The sequence below is a fragment of the Brachyistius frenatus genome, unplaced genomic scaffold (genome assembly GCF_029030835.1).
Source record: "Brachyistius frenatus isolate BFR_SWC_R1_liver_20210118 unplaced genomic scaffold, ASM2903083v1 Contig_73, whole genome shotgun sequence".
Classification (NCBI taxonomy): Eukaryota; Metazoa; Chordata; class Actinopteri; family Embiotocidae; genus Brachyistius; species Brachyistius frenatus.
Genome location: NW_027210672.1, coordinates 843,730 through 862,708, shown reverse-complemented (window position 1 = coordinate 862,708; position 18,979 = coordinate 843,730). Strand labels below are relative to the sequence as shown.

Genomic DNA, 18,979 nt, shown 5'->3' with positions numbered 1-18,979 from the left:
TATCATAAATGTAGATAGATGTCAGACTTTGTGGATTTATTTTACAATATACCAATCAGAAAAATGCAATATGCCCTAAAATGATTTGAGTAGAATGTATTGCATAATCCCCATTTATTATATTTTATTACAATAGTCATATTTTGTAATTTTGCCACAAATTTCATTCTTTTATTGTAATGATTTCAATGAATTTATTTACATATCGAAGTTTCTTCACCTTGAAATTATTCCTTGCAGCTTTACATGTGAACTCCCAGTATGTTGATGCTGAGGAAAACCTAGCTGTTTGTAGTCTGACCTTTGACTCGTCCTCCTTCTCCATCTCCTCTGTTTACCTTTATCCTATTTGCATAGCTGCCTGCTGCCAGAGCAGGGTGCTCGTGCTCGCGTGCGCACGCCCCCGCCCGCACTCACCTGCATCGCTCGCGCCCAGACTTCGCGCAGACGGCCGCTCGTGCGCACAGCCGAGAACCGCTCGTGCGCACAGCCGGACGCCGACTTTCTACCGTCTGCATTTGAAAAGAAAAGTCGGTTTTTAGAAAGATATTTACGACTTTTTAGCGTCTTGTCAAGATCAAACGCGTCTGCGAGTGTTTTCTGCCAACATTGAAAGGATGACGGAGGAAGTTGAGCCATAAATACGCACAGGAAAATGATCCTTATCGTGTGTCAGCGACCTCGCGTTAAAAGTGAGGGAAAGAGGGACGTTAACATTTACAAGCAATGAGGTAAGAATATCGTTTTTCCTTCTCACAAATGAACTTCTTTTAAATTGATATACTTTTCGTACTTAAGCGCATCTGTTAATTTCCTATCACGTCTAGTTTTAACCCATTGAACTGTTAAATATTGAGCCGATAAACTCAATATTGATAACATAAGATACGAAACTACTAACCATCGTGAGAAGTTTGACGAAAATGTATATATATATATATATATATATATAATAAATATTCACAGGACAACATTTGTTTTCTAAACTGTAGTAATGAGTCCTTATGTGACCAACAAATTGATATTTTTTAAAACAATATGACCATGACAGATTTCATATCTCTATGTTTATCAAACTGACACATTTTTCGAGTGACTTTTATCAACCTGCTGCCATCATCTATGAAGCCACAGATCGCCTCTTAGATTTCAGATAGCTTTCTTAACACTGACATTGACTTTTCTATGTCACAGTTTACTTTCAACACTCCTTGCAAACGCAACATTTCTAGGTTTAACATGCAGGTGATGTATTTTTTTTTTTTTATTTTTTTTAGCAGGCTCCGGCTAAAATTTGAACTTGGGGGACATTTATTTTGCATTTACATTTGTAACACTGAAATCACTGAAAAACTTTGATCATTTCTTACGGTGTTTACTGGGAACAAATGAAGGTGAAACGCTTTAACAGTCTCTCAGTCAAAAATGTTAAATATAAGCTTCTTCTGTATTCTTAAATATGTTCATTTGCTTCTTTTGTTTGTCTGATATAATAACCACAGTTTTTTTGGGGGGGGATTAAGTCAAGCTGACCTTGAACATCTGCTAAGTAATGATGAACATTTTTCAGTTGTTCCACACATTGTATCGTCATTCCAGGGCATTCATTCAGAAAATAGTTGACACATTAATCGGTACTTTTGTCAAAAGGTGGCAAACCCAAAGTTGAAGTACATCAGGAGATGTTAGACAATTTAGGTATTTTCATGGTTGGTCATGTAGATGTGTCTCATTGAAAAGTGACCACAAAAATTGTACTCGGTCCTCCCTAAACGTAACTGAATTTTTTTTTTCATTTTTCTTTGAATTTGTCAACACCTTACTAATACCTTAATAACTACATGGCTTACAACTTCTTCTTTTTCAGAAACTAGGACATTTACGTAATAAAAACCAATAGAAATACAAAGTTACTGGATTGAGATGTGATCTTAATACGATTTTGGAAAAACCCTTATTTTTTGTCAACTTCGTCACAGACAAGCAGAACAGAGTAGCGAAACCAGCAAACGGGGGGAAGAGACGCCCGTTACATAGAAGTAACAAAAATAAATGTCCTGTCAAGACCACACAGTATCACGCTTGTGTTTTGACCTTAAACGTACGCAGTGTCCCTGTGCCAAAGCGCAGAAAAGAAACTGGATTGTTGTCATTTACTGTAAAAGCTGGTCACAGGTCAATCAAGGTGAAAGGTATAAATCAGACGAATTACTGCGTAATCCCTCTGCGATTTTGCTGTTAAATCAGATATGTATTTGGAGCAGAGGAGGCAGATTAAAAGGACATTTTTTAATCCCGGAATCAACGGTGTCTTTTAAAGCAGAGAAGGGCATGAGGAAGGCGGTGGTGATATTTCCCGCATTCGCTGGGCACAGAGAGACAATTGGGTTTCGGAAAAAAGCCAGACGGACAGAGGACAAGAAGCAGAAGAGGAAAGCAACAGAGACGTAGATGAGAGTCAACCACAGAGTGGAGGTGGTGACTGGAAAACATGTTTTTCATGTGCGTTGGGTGCGTCTCTGGCATTCATTCCGGTACACACCTGAATGGTGTGTGTGTGTGTGTGTGTGTGTGTGCGTGTGCGTGTGCGTGTGCATTTTTATGGGGAAGAGCTTGCAGCTCGACCAACAAGTTTTTTTGCATAATGGGGAAATGACTAAAAGAAGCGTCTCGTTTGAATGGAATTATAAGCACGCGTCGGAACAACTTGTTTGCTCTTATTATGGGACATTATATGAGTGCCACAGACAGCCATCTCTGAGCTAAGATTCTGACACTGAATATGTGTTTATCTTTTGTTTATTCTTAGTTTTATGCTGTTGTAACTTTTCTAATTGGTTATCTTTTTTTTTTTTTTTTTTTTTTATCCTTGTGGCAGGGAGACTCTTCTTCCTCCCAGTGTGGATCAGCGCTCGTCAACGGAGCTTATGCTGCGGCCTGAGGCTCCTTGCTGCCGATCTTTTGGACCTCAGCAGATCACCGCGACCTCGGAGAGAACGTTTATTAACATCTTCAGCGTTTAGCCGTTGAAGAATACTCAAAGCAGAGGAGCTGCGACTCTCTGGGAAAGTCTCGAAACTGCCACACGGACGCGGACTGAAGTTCTCCTCGCTGCGCGGACATAAACGACACCTGACAACGAAAAGATAAAGATGTAAACACGGTTCGGGCGTGTGTTTGTCATGCGGACAGGCTGACGGACAGCCAGGTGAAGCGAGAGTGACAGGTCGATAGACGGCGAAATCCTTCGCGCTCGGGTCACAATGCCAGACGAGTCCCGAGGTCTTCAGGACGCGGGGAGGTCTGGAGAAGAGGCGTCGCAGGTGTCCTCGGTGCCGGATATTGTCGTCAGCTCCAGCGATGGGGAGGGCAAAATGACTGCAGGTAATATCCTGGAGCTCGATGACTTCGGTCAAACAACAGACCAGTTAAAACTCTCCGGACAAAGCGGTGACTTAAAATTACAAGGAGCTGAAAGTCATTTTGCGGATGGGAGCCCCTCAGGACCCGGCGTGTCCCAGGTGTCCGCGGAGGTGGGTGTGGCAAAAACAGCACAGGCCCCCGAACCGCTCGAGACCAATTCTTTGTCGCGAGGAGCCGGTGAGACCCCGCAGGCTGCGGATGGCGAGGCCCAGGTCGACTCATCCTGCCATAAGCTCCAAAATGCTAACGGCGCTCCGTTGCAAAAGAGCAGCGTCAGCGACTCGGCCTACAGCAGCACCAAGTCCAGCCCTGGTTACACTTGCGCCAGTTTCAGCACCGATATCCGCGACGAAGACTTATCTGAGCTGGATGGAAACGCTTTCGAAAAGACGAGCGCCACCTGTCCCGTCGATCTGTCCGAATCCAGTTTGGACGCTTCCCCGTCAAACAAAACCACCCAAAAAAGTCCAGACGACGACGCCGACGTTTCGCACAAAATCAGCCAAAACGGGGACAGCATCGACGCCGGGTGGGACGAGGAGGACGGAGACGAGGACAAAAGGAGCACCCGGTCCGGGCGAAGCGTGAAGGAAGGGGTGTGCGGCTGCTATCAGGCCGTCCACAGGGCTTTCCTGCAGTGTGTGGAGGAGACGCCGGCCATGCTGTCCGGACTGGTGCTGTCGCTGTTGTTCTGCGTGGCCGTCATCGTCCTCATCTCCACCACGGACCGGGTGAGACGGACACGCTGCCTCCGCGCACAAACGACCCGCCACGTTTCTCTTGAGGAAATGCACACAGGGGTTCATAATCGGTTAATAGTTAAGTTCATTATGAAACAAAAGTCCCAAACATTCGCAAATTACAGCTTTTCCAGTGTGAGGTTTGGCTGCTTCTTCTCCGTTGTTTACTCCTCTAAATATAGGCAATATTTTTGGAGCACGCGTTGTACAAATGTCTTGTTTTGGACAACAATAAGCTCAAAACCAAAAGCTGGTCATGTCACTACAAAATATGACAAAAAGCAGCAAGTTCTCACTCTGGAAATCCTCCCCCCCCCAAAAAAAAAACCCGACTAAAACTATTTGGGCTTGAAAAATGACTGAACGGTTATCAGAAAAGTGGCAGATTATTTTTCTGATGATTGACACACTTTAGCCAGTAATTATATCCCGCAATTAAATCTGTTCAATATTGTGTTTTTGTCAGATGACATAGAAGCAAACGAGAAGACTAAACATGTCTCGCATGTCAATGAAGAGAAAAGACTCTTACTGCCCGATCAGAGTAGACTCCTGATCTCGGCCTCCACCAATTAGATTTCTAAACATTAACACGTTTTTTTTTTTTTTAGAAAGAAGTTTCAATTATTTCATGTTTTCAAACAGAGTTTACTCATTAAACAATAAAGGATTTGCTGCATAATGCGTAAACATCACCGCACTAGCCCGTTCAGCTGCATCCGAAACGAATTTATTAATCGGCCGCTGCTTTAAATCGACCTTAACGTTCAGTAAAAACTAGTATTTCCATTTTTTTTTTTTTTTTAAATGACCATTACCCTCACTCTCTTTGCAAAAACGAAAATACCGTCAGTTCACGTCGGCGGGAGCAGATTAAAAACACGGCGCCACCTGTTTAGGAGCTCAGCCTCGCTTTCACGTCTGATGAATAAAGGCGTTTTAACGTGTTGGGCCGACCGCTGTTTTGGTCGGACGTCGTAAGCAGCCGGGTCAGAACGGGACCATGGGACGGGGAAGCTCTGAAGATACGCCTTTTCATCCCAAAGTTCTCCTTTTTCCTCTGTTTTGCGTCTTCTCGTGAAGTTTATTTCGGGTTGACAGAGGAAATAAAACTGAAAGCGTTTGACGTTTTTTTTTTTTTTTTTTTTTTTTTTTTTTGCTGAGCTCGCACTAATCGCTTCGAGTTTCGCTCTCTCTCTCTCTCTCTCGTCTCTGCGCAGAACATCGTCAACCACGTCGGCGCTCTGTCGGTGGTTTGCGTGGTTCTCTGCCTGAGTGCGCTGCTGCTCGTCTGCCTGCCCTGGCTGGCCACCGTGAGGCGCTGCGGAGGAGCGCTGGCCCTCTTCGTCTGGGGGACGCTGTACGTCACCGCCATCGTCTTCATCTTCACGGACGAGCCCGTTAGGACGTGGGAGCAGGTGAGAGGGAAGCGAAGAGAGAGAGAGAGAGAGAGAGAGAGAACAGATGAGTTTTATTTTTTGGCGTCGTCCACCTCTCTAACTCTCTACGTCGGAGGTCTCCAACAGGCGGTCCACGACCCCTAGGGGGTCCGCGGAAGTACTGCAGGGGGTCCGTGAAATTTTTTTGGTTGATTAGACAATTCTTCTTTTTTTTTTTCAATTTCTTTTTTCCACGAATTTAAATGTCTTTAAATACACATTATCATGAATCTAACATATTGTAGCGACTGGATAAATAGAGGCAGAAGATGTTATCTTTCAGTCAGAAATTCACACATTCGGCGACACACAGGAGCTCTCTCAAGCTGGTTCACTCACAGAGCGAGACCAGCCTGGACCCGTCCCTCCAAGCCTCCTGCACTCCTCCAGTTTAATATAAAAAAAATAAAACGTTTTTTTTTTTTTAAATACAGTATATATAGTAGGGGGTCCCTGCTCCATCTCTCTATCAGTTGAGTTTGAGGGCCCTTGGCCTGAAAAACGTTGAAGACCCCTGCTCTGAGTCTTTGTTCCGACCGCCGCTCCGACTTCTCAGGTGGCGTTCTTCCTCTTCCTCTCTCTGAGCGTGTACACGGTGCTGCCTCTCTCGCTGGCCTGGGCCCTCATGGTCGGAATAGGCACCAGCGTCTCGCACATCGTCATCATCAGCATCTACGTCCCCGTGACCAGCCCGGAGACACCCGACCTGGCTGTCCAGGTAAACGCTCGCCGCGTTTGAACTGATTAAAAAAAAACAACGCACAAATGGAATGGCAGCCCTTAAAGGGTTTCGCCATGTCATTGTTTCAGCTTACTTCCTTTTTGATAAATAAAGGTTGAACATGTAAATGTAAGGCAGAAAATTTGCAAATAATCTGCGCATCTAGAGAAAGGTGCACAGTATCCAAATTCAAATGTCACATGACGCCTGAGTGAACCTGCACAATAGCATTTTGTAGTGTGTGATTAGCCGGGCTCAGTTCCTCTGGAAGAAATATGGAAATGATCTGAATGGGCTGTTATTTTTGTACGGAGAAGTCGTAAACCTAGTCATACAGAAAAAGGTTGTCTTTGTAAACAAATGTGTGCTTTTCAGTTAGTAATAAAAATGCCAGTTTCACAACAGTGACTCAGCTATGAGGATTTTTCAGAAAGTATAAATCCTCTCTCGTCCTCTGACTTCCTCCTCAGCTGGTGGCGAATGCTGTGCTGTTCGTGTGCGTGAACTGCGTCGGGGTTTTTCACCTGTGGATGACCGAGCACGATCTCAGGATATCCAATCAGAAGAGAGAAGAGTTCAGCGCCATCCGCTCCCAGAAGGAGATAAGGAAATATCAGCAGGTTTGAAATTGAGTATTGCTTCAGTTTAACCAAATCATTTCTTTCTTTTCATTCAAACATAGCCCTTCAAAATTAAGGCAAAACAACAGCGTCGTTTAGCAGAAAAACAAACTTTAATATTTAATATTGAATATTGAATAAATGTTTATTTTTGCTCCCCTCACTTTGTATTGCTTCAGTGCAGTTCACTTCTTATATAAAAAGACATAAACCAAACCCAGCTCACCTCACCGTATAGGGACTTCACTCAAATTGGTTCAGATATTATAATTTTCTTTAAAAACATAATTTTTTTTTTTTACTACAGCTTCACTGTAAAATACAAAACGATGACAAGCCAGGAACTTAATTTAACTTTCTATGCTGTAGAAGCATCAGCCAGTGCATGTTTTAACCTAAATATGAACTACTTGTTTAAGTATTATTAAAAACTCCCCCTTTTATGACTTGGTTTGATGAAGTGGATGTTTGCTCATTGGAGAAATCTACCGTCTCTTCTCCGGGTCTCCTCTGGACATCCTGTTTCATTCACTCTGAATTTAAAATCGTTATGTGTAATCGCTCTCATTAAAGGGCTCTTTGCGTGGACAGCGGTGCTTTCGTTTACTGTATGCTTTTCTTACTATTAGGCCAATAGATTAATCATTCACTCGTCGGGAAGCCCGGCAGCGATAGAATAGGCAAACTTAAATGGGCTCTATTCACAGTCCGTAAACAAACACATGAAACGTGATCCACTAAGTAAACATGGCATCGCTTCAAGGAGGCCTTTGATGGCCGCCTACTTCTTTTACAACCTTTGTGAATAGATTGTCACCTCTGTAAGACTGCAATCCGATGAGCCGGTGCGCGAGGGGTCTCGAAAACACACATTGACACCACCACCCACCCCCCGCCCCCCTCCTCCCCGTCCTGTCTGTTTCCACGGCAACAGGAGCAGCTCCTCCTGTCGGTGTTGCCGCGGTACATCGCCATGGAGCTGAAAACGGAGGTGATAAAGAGGCTGTCCAAGCCCAAGAGCGACCGGGAGAATCTATCCAACTTCCACAACTTTCACAGCCTCTACATACGGCAGCACAAAGATGTCAGGTGATCATCACGCTGTTGAATTGTTCGAGGGGGAAGTTGTCGAACGTGTCAGTTTTTCCAAAGATGCTCTCCGTTCTTTTCTATTGCTTCACCTCTCTGCGATGTTTATTTTTGATGATTGTTGTCAAAGCAACATCATGTCCCACATCTTACCCAGCTCCTATTGAATGTCTGAAATGGTATACAGGGGTTTTACTAAGCAGGTTTAACAAGCAAAAAAAAACAACAACACACAACTAATTTGATCCAATTATGGTTCATTCATGATCATTTTATTGTATAATTAAACAATTAATATGCACAAAACGGCTGCCAATGTTTTGTCAGTATTTATAGACACTTTATTTTGGTTATTTTGTGACCAATCAGGTGTACTGGTATAGAAATCCTCTTTCAAACACCCACGACACCATTTGTAAAATACATTTGAATGACACAATAATTGTCAAGAAATACCCGGTAATTATGTAGACTATAGATCTCTAAACTCTAAAGTTACTGTCGTCATGAATGCACGTCTAGTAATAATAATAATAAACTTTATTTATGGAGCGCCTTTCGCACATAGACTGCAGCTCAAAGTGATTTAGGAGAAGGACATGAAATAGAACAATGCAGTTTAGGAGACAAGTTAGCAGTAAGGCGTGTGTCCGTTTGTGCAGCATCCTGTATGCAGACATCGTCGGCTTCACGAAGCTGGCGAGCACCTGTTCACCAGAGGAGCTGGTCGCTGTTCTCAACAAGCTTTTCGGAAGATTCGACGACATCGCCAAGGTGAAAAAATGACGTGTGGTCCAAAATGGACTCTCTTTTCTTTTTTTTTTGTATTATTATTATTATTATTATTTCCTCACAAAGGATAGTTGTGTCAGGTCTGAACTCTTGAGACTCACTCACCTCCTTTTCTCTCTTGTTTTGTGTCTTTCCGCCTGTAGAGGAACGGGTGTCTTCGCATTAAGATCCTCGGCGACTGCTACTATTGTGTGTCCGGTCTGCCTGACCCCATTCCCACCCACGCAAGGAACTGCGTTCAGATGGGGCTGGACATGTGCACCGCCATCAGGTCAGTCTGTAGGAATCTGACGTTTTTGCTGCTGTTGAGGTTGATCACCCCCACCTTTGGTTTTGGCTTTTGCCATTCTCTTTCTTCTCTTCTGCACCTTATAGAGGCTTGCAACGTTGAATAAATCTTTTGTTGTGCGTAGTAAATGCATTTAATGTACAAAACTAGCAATGGGGTCAATTCTCTAAATATGCGTCCGATGTTATTGTCGTCTGTTTAACTTCCTCGGAGTTCTCGTGACACATCTGAAACCACACTGCTTATTAAAACTGAGAGCACACAGTCAAAAGAATAGGGAAGCACCATTAGATATGTATTGTCAATAAATATTCTCAAACGGCACATTTTCAAAGAGGTTTTGTGTTCATTTTAGACGCCATGTAGATCAAAGATGGAGATTTGTGGTTCTCTTGGATTTTTCAACTATAATAAGAATTTGAGGACATTGAGGTTTTCTCTTAATCTTAATTTTGACTTCAATTTGAATATGTTGAAGCGGATCTCTTTTTAATGCTATGCCTAAGCTCAGACTCTAAACATACAGTCTAGTCTAACAATGAGTGCCAGAAATTAGCCAAACTAAACATTTCTGTGAGACACCGTTTTTATATATTATATTTTATTATATTATGTTTTAGCAATATGCTTTTCCCCTTGTAGTAAACTGCGAGAGGCGACAGGAGTCGAGGTCAGCATGCGGGTCGGCGTTCACACTGGCAACGTGCTCTGCGGTGTGATTGGCTTGCAGAAATGGCAGTACGACGTGTGGTCACATGACGTGACTTTAGCCAACCACATGGAGTCTGGAGGTCTTCCTGGGTGAGAAAGTCTTAAAGTCAGATCAGACATGATAGAAATCTGAGTTGGTGTTAATATTTTCTCAGGAAATGTAATAAACTGACAAAGAAATGAGTTCAGTGACCATAAAAATGAATCCTTTAGAATTTTGTTGTCCTTTCTGTAGCCTTTGTGAAATATTTCTCTTCATGTTGTTTTATTATTACCATAAATAGGCGAGTCCACATCACAGAGGAGACACTGCAACACTTGAACGGAGCGTACCAAGTTGAGGAGGGGGACGGGGGGAGTCGGGATCCTCTTCTTAAAGGGCGAAAAACATACCTGGTGATTGACCCCCACAAGCCAGACAGTATCTCCAGGAGGCCGAAACTGGTACGAGGCTCCATTTCTGTGATGTGCATGTACTGTAGTCTAATATTTTTCAGCTAACAGCACGTAATCTGTACAGGATTATTACTTTTTTATGGGATTTGCATTTCCTAAAAAAAAAAAATAGGAAAACCATAGAAAAGGAAAATGACAGTAACTGCAACAGGAATCTCCGGTGCCAGTTACCGATCTCTGTATTGCGGTGATAACGGTCTCCGCGGTGATCTCGCTCCGGTGAAGGACGTGCAGGAAAAACAGTTCAAAAAAAGTGACGCTGTAGTCATTTCTGTCTTTATTCCAGGGAAGCAGTCTGGCGTCGGGAGAGAACAGGCAGCGGGCGTCGGTCCGGATGTCTCAGTACCTCCAGTCCTGGCAGACCATCCACCCCTTCGCAGACCTCAGCAACCCCGACGCCAAGACCTCCAAGAAGCCCATCGTCGCCGCCAATGTTGCCATGAACCAGTCGCACCTGTCTGCAGTGAGTTTTTCGTGCTGCTACCCGGCTTAGTTTGTCTCTCTCGTACTGAGCTGTGATTTTTGTTGTTGTTGTTGTTGTTTTTTAAATGGACGGTGCATCGCGCCACCCATCTCGCCAGCGTTTGATCAGGAGCTCTCTGTTGTATATTTGAGAGAGGTGACCATTGGTCGTGCGGCGTGTGACAATGTGTGTGTGTGTGTGTGTGTGTGTGTGTGTGTGTGTGTGTGTGTGTGTGTGTGTGTGTGTGTGTGTGTGTGTGTGTGTGTGTGTGTGTGTGTGTGTGTGTGTGTGTGTGTGTTTGGTTTAGGAAAGACCAGTCTCTTCTCAGAACAACCCGTCCTGGTAAGAAACAAAGAATTATTCAAAGAAGCTGTGAAATATTCAACAACTACAACAAAACATTCACCACCATTAATAATCCAGAGTCCCACATGAATAATTTGTGTTTATTGTGTCCCAGTTTGGTCGTCGATAACGTTGTTCGGGGATCTCTGGACACATTGGACAATGCAGGGTACCTTTTTCTTAAGTATTATTTTCATAGTGCTTCTTTAATTGTAATACATTTAATTATTGAATTAATGCAATATAACCGAAGCCAAAAAACACTCTTTTGTAAATATGATTCATCTAAGTTTTCCCTGACCATATAGATCTTCATTAATAGAGATGATTTCATTGATTCCTTGCTAATTTTTTTATCCGGTCTGTCAGTAGTTCCTGATCTGATTCTTCTTTTCTCTTTCAGGAGACAAGCAAAGAAGCTCAACTGTTTGACTCTGCTGTTCAACAACCTCAGCCTGGAGAAACAGGTAGATCCCTCCTCTGATCTACGAGGAAGGTGTTTTTTTTTTATGGAAGCGTATAGTCGCAATAAATAAGCAAGCAAGTGTGTTTTTGTGGCCGTGTGTGTCTGAAAAACAATATTGATCGACCTTGTTTTTAGTTAAAGCAAACTATAGAAAACTTCTTTTCGACCTGTTTGTTTTCCAGTTCCGCCTCTCAGAAGTGGACGGTTTGCACCACTCGATGATCTGCATCGCTTACATCTTTGTGACCATTTTCACTGTCCAGATGCTCGTCTCTAAAAGGTGAGAAGCACTTCGGTTCACGTTCATCCACGCGGCCAACGCTGCAGTATCAGACTTGTTCGCCCTGAAATCAGCTCTCTTACAAATCCAGTTTGAGACCAGTTTTCTTGCTTGCCTTCTCGCAAGCACAAATCTTTGATAATTGCAGAATAAAAAGTGTAAATCATACATTGTCACTCCCGTCAGGAACTTTGAGATGGCCGTGTCCTACGGTGCGACCTTCCCAGTGCTGGTGCTGCTGCTGTCCATCGCTTTCACCGGATACCTGGAGGTAAACAAACCCTTTTTACTCATAACCCTGTGCCGTATTGGTAAAATGGACAGATTTTCATATCAACAGATAATCTATCTCTTATGTCTTCAGTGGCAGCAAATGATTGGATGATGGCAAGACCTTTTTTTCCCCAATTTCCCGTCAGTCGCTTTTCAGCAATAATTGAATGCAAGTGAATGAAAAATGAAATGTATTGCAGCCAAAATCAATCTGCCCAAAAACTTTTTTTTTTTTTTAGAAAGTTAATGACCTACTGCCAGCACAGAGAGCATCAATGCTTCTATATTAAATGTGTGCATGTTTTTGTTTTTGTTTTCTCCCAGAAATGGCACTCCAAGATGCCGTTGAGCGTCCAATGGATATCTGGGCTGTCGCGCGTTCTCTCCACCAGGGCGGCGCTGCGACTTTTTATTGTCATTCTCACCGTGCTCATCACTCTTCTGATGGCCGTCCTCAACTTTGTAAGTTCCTTTTTCAGCCATTTCGCCATCAAAGTTACTTTTTTTGTTTCCTTTCAGTCATAAATTAAACATTTGGTGTCTGTATTGTCTATCAATCTTTTTTTGTTGATTCATCAGATGATCCTCTTTGTTGTTTTGTTCTTGTCGTCCTTCTCTCCTCCACCACGTTGCTTTTCCTTCCAGTTCTTCCTCCCAGGAAACAACTGCACCTCAATCGCCAGGACAGAGTTGGAAGGTCTCAAACTCTACACTGTACCTGTGAGTCCCTCCAGTTTAACTAGTTTTATAATACCTTCGACAAAGAATCCCATTTTGTCGCACTTTAAGTGTTAACGTTCCTATTTATTCTTGGTTTACTTGTACTTTCTTAACAAGTTTAGCGTAATCTTTAAATTTAATACACCATGCTGAAACTTGGCTTTAAATAAATTGGATCCAACACGGCATTTAAAAAAAAATTCAAATTAATTCCTGACATAAGAGCGGAGGTTTTCCTTCTTTCGCTACGGCAGCTCATAACGATTTATTATGTTTAATCTTTAAAGACATTAAGAGATTCAGTACAGTCTGCGAACATCATATCCAGCCTGTCATACCCACGTGCTTCTCCTCCCACCGACCTCGCCGTTTCAACAGTACTACCTGTACTGCTGCCTGCTGGCCATGCTGGGAGTGATCGTCTTCGTCAAGACGTGCTTGTCCGTGAAGGCCCTGCTGCTCACCCTGGCCGTGGTGGTCTACCTCGCTCTCTTCCTCCACGTTTACGCTCCGAGGTCCTCCTGCCTGATCGACCTGCTTTACAACAACACCAAGTGAGTAACGGCGCCAAACCCTTCGGACATTTAAACGGCAGGGATCGCCATGTGATTGAGACTCGCGTAAAAAAGACAAACGGAAAAACTGCTCTGATTTATTTTTTTGTGATGTTGATTTTCTTTTGTTGCCCAAGCGAAGTTCTTATTTCGGGTATTGACGCACAAAAAGTAAAGAAAAACGTAACGACGGTGAACATCTTTCTACGGGGGAAATTCAGTCAACAGGAAATACTTCTTTTTAAATCCATTTTTACTCTATTCAGTAATTCACTGGTTCCAGCTCCTCAAATCTTTGAATCATTGAAAACATCATTTGAATCTTGTCTTATTAACATGGTAATCAATTTTGAGGCAACAACTTGTGCTGTTGTAAATTTTGATGGGCATTTTTTTCTTTTTTTTCAAACCTTCTTTTCTAGAAACATTCACAAAGTGTCAAACACACTCGTTAGTTAAAAAAAAAAAAACAAGAGCAATATTATTGCTTTATTTTATATTGCAACTCTATTTGTGTTTCATTTTATGCATTTCATCTGTTCTTATGCATTTTATTTCCTTTTCATATTTAAAAATGTTCCTTTAGATGTGGAACACTGTATGTCATTTTTCTTGCTGGAAAGCACTTCGAGCTCTTGTTTGAAAGGTGCTTTAGAAATAAAGACAGAGACATCAACATTAAAGGAAATGATCAGTTTATAAAAACAAACCTTTAAGTACAATAGTTTCATCGTCTCGCTCACATTCTACATTTACATTGTCCTCGTGGACAAACTGTTGAATAAGATACATAAACGTGTGTGCTTGAATATAATTATATATAATCAAGCTTGTTCGCTGGTGCACACAGTCACACAGACTCTCGGTAATCCGGCACTACAACATTGTCCGCATTCATTCACCGCTCTCTCCACCGTCTGTCATGCTCAGCCGAGGTGTTCGATTTCCTGCCTTTTGTCTGCCACTCCAGAGTCCAGATTGTGAATCCTTGTCTGAGGGTTTCAGATCACCATCATTTATTCAGTGGCTTTCTGTAGACAGAGGCCCGGCCGGGGGACGGCGGGGAGGTGGGGGTGGGGGTGCATGGAAGATTGAAGATACAAGACACTCTTGTCTCAGGAAATATGTAATGAAAAGACAACACCCCGTTTGTGTCCAAATAAAAGAATGTACATGTGGGGTTTTTTTTGTTTGTTTTTTTTTTCCAGGCCCGGCGTGCTGAAGGACCCTCAAATCATGTCTGGAGTTTGGCTGGTCATCTTTTATATTGTGTGCCTCATACTGGCCAGACAGGTGTGTGCGCTAATTTTCCCGTCATTTTAAAGGAGAAAAGGGGAGATGTGTGTCCCAATTTAAGCGGCAGCCAGCGGTGATGTCACCCGAACCTAATTTAAGGATCTTAATTAATTTCTTGATTTCTGTATTTTATTTCTGTATTTCTTTAGCTTATTTTTGTTTCTTTTATTTTAATGTTTTTTTTTAAATGTCTTTCTCTTTTGCTTAACGTGTTGATGCTTTTACTGTTTTTGAGGTAAAGCACTTTGAGTTGAAATGTGCTTTACAAAAACACCTGCCTTGCCTCACACACCCTTATCTCTTTCTTTCTGTGTCAGGACGAGCTGGGTTGCCGGGTAGATTTCCTGCTGGAGCGTTGCTTCCAGACGGAAAGAGAGGAGATGGAGACCATGGAGAACGTCAACAAGCTCCTCCTGCAGAACGTGCTGCCGCTCCACGTCGCCTCCTTCTTCATGGGCAAAGCTGTTCGCAACCAGGTAAATAAAAACAAAACGCAGCAGAGGTTGCACAATAAATACTCAATTACTTATCCGCATCTTGTCTTTTAATACAAACTACATCCATTTATACGTAAATACATGTAGGAACAAATGACACTTGAATGTCGGCAGTGGTGTGATGGTTTGGGATTCGTATGAAACCTTCGCTGAAGTAGCTGAACAGGTTCGACTTCTGTCGACTTCTGGCTGCAAATTCGACAAAAGCACCTTAACCCGGAATTCGCTTTATTTTGAAAACCTCCTTTTCAGGACCTGTACAGTCAGTCTTATGACTGCGTGTGTGTGATGTTCGCATCGGTGCCTCAGTTCAAGGAGTTTTACAGCGAGAGCAGCGCCAACAGGGACGGCTTGGAGTGTTTGCGCTTCCTCAACGAGATCATATCAGACTTTGACGAGGTATGAGGAAAGAGATGCCTTTTTAAAAAGACGGAATCGTCGCTGACGTGTTGTTCATACTCGGTAACCAGTGACCTGCTTTTCCTTCTCCGTCTTCGTGTCTCTTTTTCGCACAGCTTCTCTCCAAGCCCAAATTCTCCTCCGTGGAGAAGATCAAGACCATCGGCAGCACGTACATGGCCGTCGCGGGGCTGACGCATTCGCCTCTAGGGGACAAAAGAAAGGTTGGTGTCCCCACAGCTCCTCTACGAAGTTGGACGTGGCTCCCTTCAAGTTTTCATCATTTTCCACTGCAGCACTAAAACAACGGGACACTAAAATCTCACATTCGTCTCGCAAATCCAGTGTTCTGACGTATTGTTACAGGGCAAAGAAATACTCACTCTGCCTCACTAATGATCTGCCTGAATAACATGACCTCTGGCTCCACCTACAGAAGTATGAGATGTCCTACAGCCACGTGCGCTGCATGGTGGAGTTCGCCATCGCTCTGATGAGCAAACTGGAGCTCATCAACACGCACTCTTTCAACAGCTTCAAACTCAGGATCGGTGAGTCTGTTCCAGACGGGTTTTGACACGAGAGCAAATATGTAAATTGAAATGTACATAGTAGAAAAATGTTGAAAAATGAAATAAGGCTGGACAGTTTACTGTTGCTAAACCAGCACCTTTCAGACAGATTATTTTTCTCATTATTTTCTTGTCTAAACAATAAAAGGTCATTTGTAGGATTTATTCAAAGGTTAACTGCGCCAAAAAAAAAAAAACCCTCCTGTGATGAAGAAAGCACAAGTGCACAGATGACTAATCAAACTTTCCAGGAGGCAATTTCAAGGCCATTTACGATCTACGTTTTTAAAAAAACACGTCATTTTTTTTCTGCGTGTTGTTGACCTGCAGGAATAAACCACGGTCCAGTGATCGCAGGAGTTATCGGAGCCCATAAACCTCAGTATGATATCTGGGGGAACTCGGTGAACGTGGCCAGCAGGATGGACAGCACGGGAGTGCTCGACAAGATACAGGTCAGACAATCAGAGTCAGAAGATGGAGAAGACACTGATATACGAGACACATATACTACATTATATGTCAGTAAAAACATTAAAAAAAAGGAAATTAGTGGTGTTTTTTTATACATTGTAAAATTGCTGTGGTCTTTGTTTATTAGATCGTGTGTAAGCTGGACGTGACAATAAAGTTATTAAATAATAAATACGGAGAAAAGGGGAAAGAAGCTTTAAAACGACTGGTGAAAAGTACGGCAGTTTAAAATACATCAAATTGATTCAATCAAATTTTATTTATACAGCGTCAAATCACAACACGGGTTATTTCAAATGCATTTAAGTCCTTACAGCAGAACTTTACGACATTATACAGAGAAACCCAACAATTCAACAATTTCCATATAAATGAAGGCACATTAATTGCACAGGTTTTTATCCAACTGTGTTTGTGGAGGCGTCTTAAAGCTGTACACCATTTAATTCACGCTGCTCTCTGGCCACATATTTCCTGTGAATGTCTGTACTGTCATTTATTATATAAAAAGGTAGAAACGACCAAATAAATATTTTGTAAATATCACACAAACTAAATTGAGGATACAAAAATGCTACTTTCCACCTGAAGGGGCCATCTGTCTCCTGAACAAGGCAGTTTCACAGTCCGGGACCACACTCCCGCTACAACACATTTCCTTTCATAGCTTTCTCTTTCTCATAAAATACTGGCGCTGCGGTCGGCCAACTGAATCCTGGCAGCTCGTTGCCGGACGCTGTGGGAGGACAGATCTGTGGAATAAACTTGAAAAGCTTTACGCAGTACCTCTGGGCCTTTTTGGAGCAGAAACCCAGTGGATACATTTTTTTTATTTTTTTTTTAAAAAGGCGTTTGGATAAACATGAAAATGTCTTTCTTTTTCCCCCCCCCCATTTTATTTTCTGTTCGTCTGGGCTCCCAGGTGACGGAGGAGACGTCCCAGATGGTCCAGAGCGTGGGATACAACGTCACCCTCAGAGGTGTAGTCAACGTGAAGGGCAAAGGGGAACTCACCACCTACTTTGTTAACACGGATCAGTCGTCTCCCCAGTTCTAAATTTCAGGCCCCGAGTCTGGACACGAGCCGCGGCGTCTCGTACCCGTTTGTTCGGACAACGCCGTCGTCTGTTTGCGGCCGATCTAAATCACTCGGGTTCAGAGGCGCGGAATCACTGGCAGGGAATTTTAATAGAATACCAGCGTGTGCTCCGCCAGGACCGCTTTCATTACGAACACGTGCACTGACTCGACGCTGAACCGGAGATGTAACAGCATAGGTCAACACCTGTTAATCATCTACGGAAGAGCTGCCTTTGTCTTCAGGACGAGACGCTAAAATAAGTCCCGACTGGTTTAAAAGAAGACGCGAGAAGACAACTGGACCCATCAGAGGACGACCGTGTTGCTAAGTGTATCTGTGTTATCATGTGAAACTACCGTGGACACTTTTCAGTGCATTATTCTGTGAATGTATAATCTGAAATATGGTTGGTTTTTTTTGGTACACTTATCACATCTGAATCACAAAGATGACTTTTGTTTCATGAAGAATCATGTAGAAGTACAAACATGACAATTTATAGCATCTATAGGATTTTATTTTGATTTGTTTACAGTTGTTTCACTCCAAGTTTTACCTGAAATTGTCTTTCAGTGTTTTACATACGACTATAATGGTACAGAACATTCAGTGTGTTTGAAAGTAGTGAAAAACTGGTGTAAACAGCCTTTTTTTGTTGTTGTTGTTTTTTTGCTGAGAACGTGATAGAAGGAAAAGCACAGATGCTCATAACACTAACGATGGCTCTGACAAAAAGTCTGCTTATGCGACTTGAAACAGTTTTGTTGATACTTTGCTTCACCCTCTAATGGGAGACAAAGTAAACGTGAAGATGATTCATGGGAAAGGAAAGAAAATCTTGTACAGTCAGTGTAAAATGTATTTATTTTTTCAGATTTGACTCCAATTTGTGCTTTTATTTTGAAATCGTGATTAGTTTGAACTTTTCAGGCCATGAAAATAATCCAAATGAGTAATGTAGATATAAAGTATGATTTCTTTATCCAATATGGCCCAACGCTGACATTATGCCGGAGGTGTAATGATGCCATAAAAAAAAGTTAATGCACATTTGACATTGCACTTTCTAATTTGTTGTATTTTGTGAAGGGAGTTCTGAATCGCAATCCAATTTTGATTGTGCACAGAACATTTCTCTTTTTCTGTTATATGATTGTGTATGTCTGGAAAAGGAGCTCTGGTAAGTTCACTATAGGGAAATATTTTTCTATTCTATTTATGAAATAATAAAACAAATTCAAACCTCTGATGTGTCTGCAGTGTGCGTGTGTCTGTGTGT

The 18,979-nt window shown here is 42.5% G+C and overlaps 1 protein-coding gene across 1 annotated transcript; it reads left to right on the top strand.

Annotated features, from left to right (window-relative positions):
- The first annotated feature begins 563 nt into the window (after nt 1-563).
- Nucleotides 564-18,946, top strand: LOC138626384 (adenylate cyclase type 2-like). Its single transcript, XM_069707983.1, has 26 exons — nt 564-731; nt 2,879-4,154; nt 5,384-5,581; nt 6,159-6,320; nt 6,794-6,943; nt 7,878-8,032; nt 8,695-8,806; nt 8,968-9,095; nt 9,756-9,914; nt 10,109-10,268; nt 10,567-10,743; nt 11,051-11,085; nt 11,204-11,257; nt 11,492-11,555; nt 11,737-11,834; nt 12,021-12,105; nt 12,432-12,569; nt 12,753-12,827; nt 13,206-13,381; nt 14,590-14,674; nt 14,995-15,153; nt 15,427-15,573; nt 15,690-15,797; nt 16,010-16,124; nt 16,476-16,600; nt 17,542-18,946. The coding sequence occupies exons 2-26, from the start codon at nt 3,264-3,266 to the stop codon at nt 17,674-17,676; spliced, it is 3,891 nt and encodes a 1,296-aa protein (XP_069564084.1). The 5' UTR covers nt 564-731; nt 2,879-3,263; the 3' UTR covers nt 17,677-18,946.
- Nucleotides 18,947-18,979: the final 33 nt, after the last annotated feature.